Source organism: Solanum verrucosum, unplaced genomic scaffold (genome assembly GCF_900185275.1).
Source record: "Solanum verrucosum unplaced genomic scaffold, falcon-dt-bn FXZP01000105.1, whole genome shotgun sequence".
Taxonomy (NCBI): Eukaryota; Viridiplantae; Streptophyta; class Magnoliopsida; order Solanales; family Solanaceae; genus Solanum; species Solanum verrucosum.
In genome coordinates, this window is record NW_026020263.1 from 1,046,848 (window position 1) to 1,058,951 (window position 12,104).

The 12,104-nt window shown below is 31.7% G+C and overlaps 1 protein-coding gene across 1 annotated transcript; it reads left to right on the forward strand.

Moving 5' to 3' along the window:
• The first annotated feature begins 7,225 nt into the window (after positions 1 to 7,225).
• LOC125833531 (uncharacterized) lies at positions 7,226 to 9,168 on the forward strand. The gene is made up of 4 exons (XM_049512692.1): positions 7,226 to 7,456; positions 7,614 to 8,033; positions 8,245 to 8,472; positions 8,800 to 9,168. The coding sequence occupies exons 1-4, from the start codon at positions 7,226 to 7,228 to the stop codon at positions 9,166 to 9,168; spliced, it is 1,248 nt and encodes a 415-aa protein (XP_049368649.1).
• Positions 9,169 to 12,104: the final 2,936 nt, after the last annotated feature.

The window sequence follows — 12,104 nt, forward strand, 5'->3', positions numbered from 1 at the left end:
TATGTGTATAAATGAGCCCTGAATTTTGTTATTTAGGATTATTCGAAATATTATGATCTATTTAATGTATTATATCTCATATTCTCAATAGACTTTACGCACCCACTTAGTACTACCTAAGCTTTTCTTTTGGTAGAGATAAGATATTAATTCAAAGAATGCATTGTAAATGTACCTTATGTTAGAAATAATTATTTTCAGTTTCTAACTAGATAAGAGATGAGTATTTAATATATTTGTTTGTAATTCTCCTATCATTGAGTTTGATGAATATTTCATTTCTTGTGGTACATTGATGCGTGATTCCTTTATTAGTATTATCTCTCGTGAATTAAATTATATTAATCTGTCCCATAAGGGAAAATATCTTTTAAATTGCATGAAACTTATATGTACATTAGTGTCTAAGTCATTTATTCTGAATAGAATTTCAAGGTTGGTTAATGGATGGACATAACGGTTCATTGAAAGTGAAGTCACTACCAACTTGTAAGTCTTGTTTAGAAAAAAAAATGACTAAGAGACCTTTCCTCTTAAAAAGGAAAAAGAGGTAGTATAAGTTATAATTAATTGATTCTGATTTGTGTAATAAATGAGCATTTGGGCAAGAGGTGAATTTGAGTATTTTGAGTTTTCAAGAAGATTACTCATGATATGAATATATTTTTTGATGTTTTTGTAAGTCTAAATGTCTTGATAAACTCAAAATATTTAAGACACATGAAAAATATATGAAGTCACTGCAATTTGATTGTAGTGACGTAAACCTCTCTGCAGATCTCATGAGTCACTTATCTTATAGAATAATTGCATTTCAATTGTCTGCACCAAACACTCTATAATAGATTGGTATAGAAGAGAAAAGAAGTAGACTCTTATGAAGATGATAAGATTAATTATTGACTTATTATTAGTTATTTTATTTCTTTTGGGATAGGTTCTAATAACTACATATCACATTCTGAATTCAATTTCTTTCCAATTAGTACCTTGAACAACTATAGAACTAGTTGGATTTGACGTAAGTCTAATCTGTGACATGTTCAGATATAGGATTATCCAGCACAGGTACTGAGTGGGAGAATAATAAAATTGGAATTAAGAACGGAATGTGTGTTGATTGGATATCCTAAAGAATGAAAGAATGTTTATTATAGTGTCCTAAAGAAAAGCTAATTGTTAACACAACTGTCTGATTTCTAGAAAAGGATCATTTAGTAAACCATGTTCCTAGAAGTAAATTAGCTTTACAGGATTTGAACAAAGAAATAACAAATAAGTCAATTGTAAATTCAGACGCTCAAAAACATATAATCGGTATGTCAGAAATGATGTTTCATTGCATTTAAGTAGTGGTAGAAACGTTACTAGACATAAGAAAACTACTACCTCAAGTAGTGGAAGTGATGTTGAGCAAATTAAAGAACACTACATGAAAAGTTGTTAATATTTCACTATCGAAAGATTTTGAAGAAAGCATTAACTCTAGATCATGAAAGTATGATAATATAGTAGTGCTTAGTCATAGTGGCAGAATCATAGCGAAGATTGATTTGTTTTGTATGCTTGAGAGAACTTTTATGATATATTTCCTGAAAGGAAGTAAAAGTCTTGGAAGGTTTCATGAGAAGCTCTCTCAAGATCTAGTACAAAATCGGTTTGTTACGATGAAGCACTACTAGACAAAATTGCATGAGAAAATGACTTGGTAAATTTCTTTTGATAAGAAATAAAGGAATGCTTGTGAAAGTTGTAAATGCATAGTTAAGAGTCTAAGTGGGAGATTGTTAGGGTATATACTATTAATCATGTGTTTAGACATAGTATTCTAATAATTTTTAAGATTAAATATCTAAGTGGGAGATTGTCAGGGTATATACTATTAACCATGCATTTAGATATAGTACATTATAACAATTGTGATGGTTAAAAGTCTAAGTGGGAGATTGTTGGGATATATACTATCAACCATATATTAAGAAATAATATTTATTATAGAATAAATATTTACTCAATTTTAATAGATCATATATTCATTTATGATGTCTGTTTACTTATATAGTAGATGATTAGTGTGTAGAGTTTTAGCTTATACACAGAGGATTAAATCATCGATTCTTATAAGTATAAAGTTTTTTGTTCACAATCTAGGATGGAAATTGGACATGTCATTGCTACGATTGTAGCACAAGATTATATGTAATTTATCTTGATTATGGGAATGGTATAGTTCCAACTTCTTGTGCTAGTGCATTTTGTATGTATTGAACGAGACCGAGTAAAGATAGTTGTTTTAGACTGGCTGACAAAAATATATTCTCTAAACTATTAAATGTACTTATATTCTTAATCCTAATATAACTATTATGATTTGTATATATTAATTATCGTTTTGATTTATTAAAAGGTGAGATTCTGAGATTGGTCAATATGCTTGGTAGATTGGATGATAATAATATATATTGGTGAAATAATAAGTTAGTTGATGGAATCCATGTCTCGTTATAGAGATTGATTGATATGCCTTTTTGAGAAACTTATAAGTTTTCATCGTGTCAAACCTTGCAAGTGGATTTATGAATCCAACACATGAAATAAGTTAAGTAGTGCTCTAAAGGAAATTAGTCATTAAATTAAATTCGTCAGTAATTTAATTTATTGATTAGTATCAGTAATCTTAACATGGGGAATTACATAAATGTTTAATGGGGAATTTTGAAATATAGAGGAGTGCAATTACGAATGTCTAGTGGAATGATTTGTCATTTATTATGGTAATAATAATTCAAATTAATTATTTGGAATTATTTCCATAATAGGAAGTCTCAGTAATTAATTATGTGATCCATACAGTGCACATATTTAAGTAGAACTCAGAATCCCATTACTAAGGGGAAAGGAGGAAAATAGCGTTAGTTTTATTCAAGAGAAAACTAACGTGTGTTTTTCTGTTTTTCAGAAAAACGAGGTTTTCTACTCTTTTTTTGGATTGGGAAGAAATCTCTATAAATAGGGATTCTCCTAACCTAGAAAGAGATCGAAGGTTTCTATTCATATTTGCCCACCCAAGTATTGAGAGAGTTCAGATGTGAACTTGGGATCACTGTAGAAAACCATAGTTATTGTCTATCTTGTAGATTCGCTTGAAGGTCTGTCTAACTCGTGGATTCGTTTGAAGATATCTGCTCACACTTCAAGAGTTAATTCTTGAGTTAAATTTCTGTAAGTGTATGTGTTCTAGCATATTATATGTATTCTGGCATAAACAGTATTGATTATTATTATTCATGTAAGCAGAAAGATTCTAGTATGCTTCCGTTGTGCATATAGTTTTGTGTGTTCCTCGAACATGAAAGGTATCTATTAGTGTAAGATAAAATTTTCTTACTGATAATACAATTCAGTTTTCTATTATCTCAATATTTTAATCTAGATGGCACCACTATTTTCTTTATATGCACATTATTTTTTAAAAAAAATAGCGTGTTAGCAGTAATGAAGAATTAAGGCATCAAACTGGTGTAGAGGACATTACTCTGAACCAATAGAAGCATTTGAGGTTAATTTTGTATTTCTACATGATCTTCGTACAACGTCCATTAATGTGAGAAAAGTTTGAAATAGTTCCGATGTTGCGTTCCGAAAGAAAAGGCTAGCTTGAGTTTATTCCTTGAGAACTTCAAGTTAATCTTTAGGTTTGATTGGTTTGTTTTATATTTATTGTCTAATTGATGTGGTATTTTGCTTGGTCAAGAACGTCAAGTTAATCTTTAGTCTTGATTGGTTTGTTAATCAAATCCTTTTCTTTTTTTTTTATATATTCCGATGCTCGAGTTGTCAACTTTTCTCCTTTGTTTGATGCATATTACATTTTTTTTGAAGTATAACTTACATAAATCTTAATTATCATAGTGTAAAGAGTAAATTACATCTTTATCCCTACTTTTTTTTCTAATTACAATGATCCCTTAAAATTTGTACCTACTGGATACATAAGTCACCATTCGGATACGTTAATTCATCATCCGGATACATTAATTCTAATACAATTTTTTTTCTGTTGCGCTAAAAAGGGAATAAAATCTGAAAATTAATTAAATCTCATAAATTACACTTATGTTCTTCTTAATTACTTTCAATCATATAGAGGCAAATCCTAATATAATGAAGAAATTCAAAATTTTAAATTGCTCCCCCGTTCAACGAAGAAACCTTTCAGATTTGATTCAACAACTCTTTATCGAAATTTTGGGTAAGCGAGGTGAGTTATGAAGGATACAAAATAGATGAAATTGTTATTGGACAAATGATATCCTTTTGAATCTTCAAGTTCATCGAAGATCCTTTCAATTTTGATTCAAGATTATCAAAAAAAATTGATATTCAAGATTCTTTCTTCTCCCAGTTCAGCGAAGATCCAAAATTGTTGAAAATTTTGAGATTCAAAATTTTTCTCCTAGTTTATTGAAGATCCTTTCAATTTTGATTCAAAATTGTCGAAAAAATTGAGAAGATACATCATGAATATCTTTTCTACTTAGCATTTTACTATTTATGTCTCTTGTTTAAATTGATAAGTATTGTATTTATACTAGTTACATTAAATAAATAATTATTGCCCATACGATGTTAGATTTGTGATCGATACATTACTGTGTGGTAGTTGCTATGTAATTGATAAATTTAGTATAAATTCAAATTTACGTATCATATCTAAAAAATTAGTGCATGATACATTACTATTTTTGTATCTCGTTTAAATTGATAAATATTGTATTTATATTAGATACATTAAATAAGTAATTGTTGCCCATAAGATGTTAAATTTGAGATCGATACATTACTGTGTGTTAGTTGCTATGTAATTGATACATTTAGAATAAATTCAAATATACGTATCATATCTAAAAAAATAGTGCATTATACATTACTATTTATGTATCTCGTTTAAATTGATAAGTACTATATTGTTTGTCTTGAAAGATATGTACAACTTACATAATGTATCATTTTGTAGTTGATAATAATGTATCTGATACAATAAGGTTGTGAAAGAAAAATATATGTGAGCTGAAATAAAGTGTATCTATAAATGTATCACAATAAATAAGAATTAAATTACCAATTAGATACATGAACAAGCACAATCGATTAAAAAAATAGAAAATGTATTAAATTTATATGAATTCATATTTATCTAACCCATATATAGGTGTGTTGAATCATGGCAAAGTGGCAATGACGTGAACAATGCTATTCCATAATAAATTGCTGATTTATTTTTACTTATTTAGTATTTTAAATAATGGGAAGATTAAATAATAATACAGAATCCTAATCAATTTCAATGAATGATTAGTTGTTAGAGTTCATAACCAACTCAAATTATGGAAAATTTATAAATATTATATTAATTATTACCAAATAATAACTACTACTACTACTTTTTTTTTCAAATTTACGTTTTAGTGTTGAAAATTCACTTATTTTATTTAATTATAATTTTTTGTGTATTTTTAAAAATAAGTAAAAGACTCATAAATATCCTTTTAAAACTTTTTTGTCTAAACATATCCTTAACCTACAGAAAAGAGACTGATTTTAAATTTCAATGAAAATAACTACCAAGATTTTGTGACTAAAAATAAAGAGAGATTTGTGGAGTGAAATAAGGAAGGGGTAAATGTTGATTTTGGGAGTTAGGATTTATGTATCCAGCGTTTAGGGGTTTGGGAGTAAAATAAGGGATTTTGGAAAATTTTAGAACTAGTAGGGAATAATAGGAATTATGGAAAAAAAAGGTGTGTATATAAATAATTTATCCTTTTTGTAAAGGAATATATCTCGTGTTCCCTATTATTTTTCTGCAACTATATCTTTAAATTAGCTTTGAGAAGATAGAGTTTCTTGGACAACCCTAACTAATCTGGATCATTATGGATTACAAATTAATGAATTTGAAATGAAAAAGGAATATCTACATTTTATTTTATCAATAATTATTTCATAGAAATCACAATACAAGGAGAAAGTTTTGGAATGAAACATAATATATTCAGAGTTCATATGGAAATGATTTAAGACTATTGAGATGGACCTTCATCATTCTAAAGGTAGATAGTATATTAAGGGTTCAAATGAAAGAATAAAGATGATTTGAAACTTGACTAAGATGAAATTTCATCAACCTATTGTAGAACATACAATTGACATGTTGGTACTCTTTCTATTTATTCTATCTATATATATTAATTTTATTCTATTTTCGTTTGAAACTAACTGCAAGTTTGCCATCAGCTATATAAGAGACCATCCATCAAATGTTATCCTGAAAATGATTGTGCAATAGATGAGACAAATGTATCTTTTACTTTGTAACTTTCTAATATTTGTCCCTCGCTCAACTTCTTCTTTAGTTGTGTTGAGAGTAAGGGAAAAAAGGAAAAAATAGTTAGTTCTAAAAATTAGTTATTACTAACTCTTAGGTAGTTAAGTCTTGAAAAAAAATATCTCTCTATATAAGAGAGTCTTGTATGTAATTATGGTTAAGTTTTTCAGAATATACTACTCTACAGAACTCTTCTCCTCTTCTCCTTTCGATCAGTTTTGGAAACTATTGTTCCTAAGAACAATTTCATGGTATTAGAGCAGTCGAGTTAGAGTATCTAGAAAAATTCGACGATCCTACAGTTGAAAGTTCAATTGAAGTGTAATGCCAAAGTCAAGATCAACGATCTTGAAGAATTGAAACAATGGTGGGTACTGAAAGTTCAGCCACAGGGACGACTGGTCTAGGTGGGATTCAATCCTCTGTTCAAGGTGGAATGCAACCTAATGTGATCGATTACAATCATCCACTATTCCTCAATCCATTAGATGTGAGTGGTGCCCAGATCATATCGTTTCAACTCATAGGTATTGAGAATTACTCAATCTGGCATAGATCCATGCGAGTGGCTTTGTTAGGAAGAAATAAATTGGGTTTGATAGATGGAACTTGTGCTAAAGATAAGTTTCCTAGTGAATTGGGGAACAATTGGGAGAGGGTAAATGCAGTAGTGTTATCCTGGATAATGAATTATGTTGCTAAAGAATTGCTTGGGGTATAATGTATGCATTTATAGCAAAAGAAGTGTGGGATGATCTATATGAGATGTTTCATAAAATTGATGCTGTGAGAACCTTTAATCTGCAAAAGAATATATCCTCCCTGTCTTAAGAAAATATGTCTCTGTGTGCATATTTTTCGAAACTGAAAGATTTGTGGGATGAGTTCGAAGCACTTGTTCCTGCACCAAACTGTGAATGTGATAAATCTAAAGATTTTGTGGTGCATCTTCAAAAATTAAAGTTGTTTCAGTTCTTGATGGGATTAAACGAGTCATATCTTCAAGCAAGAAGTCAAATATTGCTTATGAGTCCTTTGCCTTCAGTAAATCAAGCTTATGCTATGATTGTAAGTGATGAAAAGTCATAAGGCAGTAGCTACAAATGCTGGAGTATTGGGAGTTAGGCCAGGTGCACAGTTGCGAGATTATGAAATAGCTATGTATTCAAGAAATCAGGGACAAAGGCTTAAGAAAAACTATAATGTTTAGTGTGACTTTTGCAAGTTAAAGGGTCACACCAGAGAGAATTGTTGGAAGTTAATTGGCTACCCTCTTGATTTCAAGACCAAGAGAAAGCAAAGAATAGAAAGTGGTGTTGCCTATAATGTAGTGGCTGGTCAGTCTGGTGAACAATGCTCTCAAGTAAAGGCAAGGACATGTGATCAAGAAGATTCTGAAGTGCAGATGTCTATGATAAGCCAGATAGGTAAATCAACTTTCACACAAAAACAATATAATCAGATTCTAAAGATGATCCACATTAACGGTATATCAACACATGAGACTGAGGCAGCAGATGTGGCTAATGTCGCAGGTATAAGCAGTGCTTTTCTAGCTTGTTCTAAGTCACAACAGTGGATAATAGTTACAGGAGCTACTCATCATATAGTGTCTGAATTAGGTCTGCTTGATGAGTCTTCTGTGGTAACGTCTAAAAAAGTAAAAAAGGGTCTGTCTTCTTAATGGTGATACAATTGTAGTTGCTAATGTAGGGAAAAGTTGTTTGACAGAGGGAAACAATATTTCTAATGTATTGCATATTCCTCAGTTCAATTATAATCTACTCTCAATGTCCAAGGTGACTAGAGAATGGTAGTGTTCAGTAAGTTTTTTTCCTAATTTCTGTGTGTTCCAGGATCTCTACATTGGGAAGGTGAGTTCAATTGGAAGAGTTAAAAATAGTGCTAAAAAGGTAACTAGTTGTGGAGACAATGAAGTATTAACTGCTAATACTGTGGAGAAGAAACAAGCAGAAGTGGACTTATGGCATATGAGGTTTGGACATGCATCTTCTAATGTACTCAAAAAGATTTTGTTTGTTGAGAAGTCTTTGGCTGTAGAGGATAGAATAAAACAATGCTCTGTATGTCCTAGTGCAAAGCAGACTAGGTTGTCATTTCCTTCTAGCAATATTAAAACTACTTGTTGCTTTGATCTCGTGCATATGGACTTGTGGGGGCCTTATAGAATTCCCACTATGAATGGAAATAGATATTTTTTGACAATTGTTGATGATTTCAGCAGAATGACTTGGGTGTTTTTGTTGAAATTAAAGTCTAATGTGTATGTTCAAATTCAGCAATTTGTTAGTTATGTGCAACTCGGTTTCATAAGATAGTAAAGGTTGTAAGAACAGATAATGGCTCTAAGTTTGTGAACTCATTGTGTAATAGTTTCTTTAAAAAACTAGGGATTATTCATCAGACAACCTGTCACTCCACAACAAAATGGAGTGGCTGAGAGAAAACACCGGCACATTTTAGAGGTCACAGGAGCACTATGGTTTCAAGGGGAAATTCCAATAAAGTTCTGGGGATATTGTGTATTGGCAGCTGTGTATATTATAAATAGATTATCAAGTTTAGTTATTCATTATCAAACTCCTTATGAAAGGTTGTATGGAAAGAAACCTAATTGTGATCATCTTAGAGTAGTGGGGTGCTTGTGCTATGCTAAGGTTGTGAATGAGCATGACAAATTGTTGTCTAGAACAAAGTCCACTGTCCTCATGGGGTTTTCTGATACTCAGAAGGGATATGTGTTGTATGATATGGTGTGATATTTTTTTATAAGTAGAGATGTATCTTTTAGAGAAGATGTGTTTCCATTTAAAGGAAAGAATAAGGTCCCTCAAGAGCCTTAGTATATATTTCCTTTGAGCGGACAACATTATGAGTTAGCTGACATAACCACAAGTGGAGAATCAGTGAAGGTTATTCCTGACATAAGGAATAAGATTTCTGATACCACAAGTTCACAAGGTGCAATCTCAGATTGTCAGCATGAACAACATGAGGTGACACAAGATGATACACGCAGTTCATAGAGAGTGCAAGACCAGAGGAAGTCAACTAGAGAGAGGAAGACACCAGTGTGGATGATTGATTTTGTGTCCTTAAACATTCACCAAGAAGTACCCTATGCCTTATCAAAGTATGTGTCTTATGGAAGGTTGTCCAAATAGTATATGGCATGTGTAGCAGCCTCTTCCTCAGTTACCGGGCCAGCTACTTACTTAGAAGCAAGTAAAGACCCAAGATGGATACAAGCTATGAAGGATGAAATAGAAGCTTTGAATCACACTCATACTTGGGATGTGGTTAGTCTACCTAAAGGCAAGAAATCAATTGGTTGTAGGTGGGTGTACAAAGTAAAGTATAATACTTCAGGTGAGGTAGAGAGATTTAAAGCTAGGCTAGTTGCAAAAGGGTATAATCAAAGAGAAGGAATAGACTTTAAAGTGACTTTCTCTCCAGTGGTGAAGATGAAAACATTAAGATCACTGTGCTAGCAACTGCAGCAAGGAAAAATGGTATATACATCAAATGGATGCCTATAATGCTTTTTAAATGATGATTTGATTGATGAAATATATATGGACCTGCCTCAGGGATTTGCAAGCCAGGGGGAGAATAAGGTGTGTAGACTAGTCAAATCCTTATATGGATTAAAGTAGGCTCCTAGGCAATGGAATACAAAGTTGTCAGAAGCATTGGTGAGGTTTGGTTTTGTTCAGAGTCAGTATGATCCCTCTTTGTATGTTAAGAAGACAACTGAAGGAGTCACACTTGTATTAGTATATGTAGATGATATGTTGATCACTGGTGATAGTTTGAAACTGATAGAGGAAACAAAAGTCACTTTGCAACAAGCTTTCAATTTAGGAGAATTAAAGTTCTTTCTTGGTATTGAATTTGCAAGATCCAACAAAGGAATTCTAATGTATTAAAGAAAATATACATTGGAACTATTGTCTGAGTTGGGGTTAGGAGCAGTTAAGCATGTTGGCACTCCAATAGACTATAACTTGAAACTCACTTCAAAACAGTTTGATGATCATGTAAAAACCATGAAACCAGGTGATGATCCTCCTACTGATCAAATGGCATATCAGAGGTTAATTGGGAAGCTTCTCTATCTAACAATGACTAGACCTGATATAGCTTTTAGTGTGCAAACTTTAAGTCAGTTTCTACAAGATCCTAAGAAGTCACATATGGAAGCTGCACTTAGAGTGGTGAGGTATGTTAAAAATCAACCAGGGTTGGGAATTCTCCTATCTAGTAGTTCAGAAGAAAAGATTAGTAGTGCCTACTATGATGCTGACTGGGCAGCTTGTCCACAAACTAGATGATCTGTAACTGGTTATTTTGTGAAACTAGGAGATTCACTAGTGTCATAGAAGTCGAAAAAACAGACTACAGTTTCCAGAAGTTTTGCAGAGGTAGAATTCAGAAGCCTTGCAACAGTTGTAGTAGAATTGGTGTGGATACTAGGTTTGATGAAGGAAATTGGATGTGAGGTAACACTTTCAGTAAGTGTCTTCAATGACAATAAGTCTGCAATGCAAATATCAGCAAATCATGTATATTATGAGAGGACAAAACACATTGATGTTGACTGTTATTTCATCAGAGAAAAACTATTTCAAGGAATGATGACTACAAACTACATTCCAACACAACAACAACTAGCAGACATGTTAACTAAGGGGCTTACTAGAGTCCAGCATACCTTTCTTATTTCCAAACTAGGAATGTGTGATATATCCTCCTCTTCCTAGCCTGAGGGGGAGTGTTGAGAGTAAGGAAAAAAAGGAAAAAATAGTTAGTTCTAAAAGTTAGTTATAACTAACTCTTAGGTAGTTAAGTCTTGAAAAAAAAATCTCTATGTAAAAGAGTCTTGTATGTAATTGTGGTTAAGTTTTTCAGAATATACTTCTCTAATAGAAAAGATGCAAAACTCTTCTCCTCTTCTCCTTTCGATCAGTTCTAGAAACTATTGTTCCTAAGAACAATTTCAAGTTGATTGAATTGTTTTTTTTGTTCCTTGTAAGGTATTTCAAACTCCTGATTTAGTTTATGGAATAACACACGTTGGCTGCTGTGATAGAGAGTATAGCTCCTGATCATTTGTACTGATCAATGAAGATGTGTTTAAAGATTCAAATGATCTAATATATTTTTTTAATATTATGTCTTTAGTACTTTAATATGAATCTATTGGACAATGTACTTTAGGTCTTATGTATATTATATAAGTAAATACTTTCTATCAAGACATTGGTGTTCATAGAAGTCTTTTATAAGGTATCTATTTGTTACATTACAGATCAAGTCATACTGGTATCATCTATGCATCAATGTGAGGATTGTTGTTATGCTAATGAATTTAGATGAAAGTGTTACGACAATGGTTTGAACGTCTTCTTAGTTGTTTGTCTCAAGCGTATTGGAATGACTTGCAATTTCATATTACTAATGGCAATTATAGTGGAACAACTTGGTAGGAGCTAGCGCAAATATTGCACGGGCCCAACGTAGTAGGTAGTTAGGTCTGCTTTCCATAAATACTAAAGTATGCTGAAAATTATTGGGTTACATTTCCACAAATGGTAAGGAAACAATTTATTCAAGTTGTGTGCATATATTGGTGAAAGGGATGATCGAGTTAGTAAAAACAATGAAGTCTATTCACACAAGCATTTGCACATTA

Bases quoted from the DNA above. Each gene is read 5' to 3' on its own strand.
- LOC125833531 (XM_049512692.1), top strand. From the start codon at position 7,226: ATGTCTCTGTGTGCATATTTTTCGAAACTGAAAGATTTGTGGGATGAG. The intron at 7,457-7,613 runs GTAAGTGATGAA...GACTTTTGCAAG, and splicing joins ATCAAGCTTATGCTATGATT to TTAAAGGGTCACACCAGAGA. The intron at 8,473-8,799 runs GTATGTCCTAGT...TTAAAAAACTAG, and splicing joins ATAGAATAAAACAATGCTCT to GGATTATTCATCAGACAACC.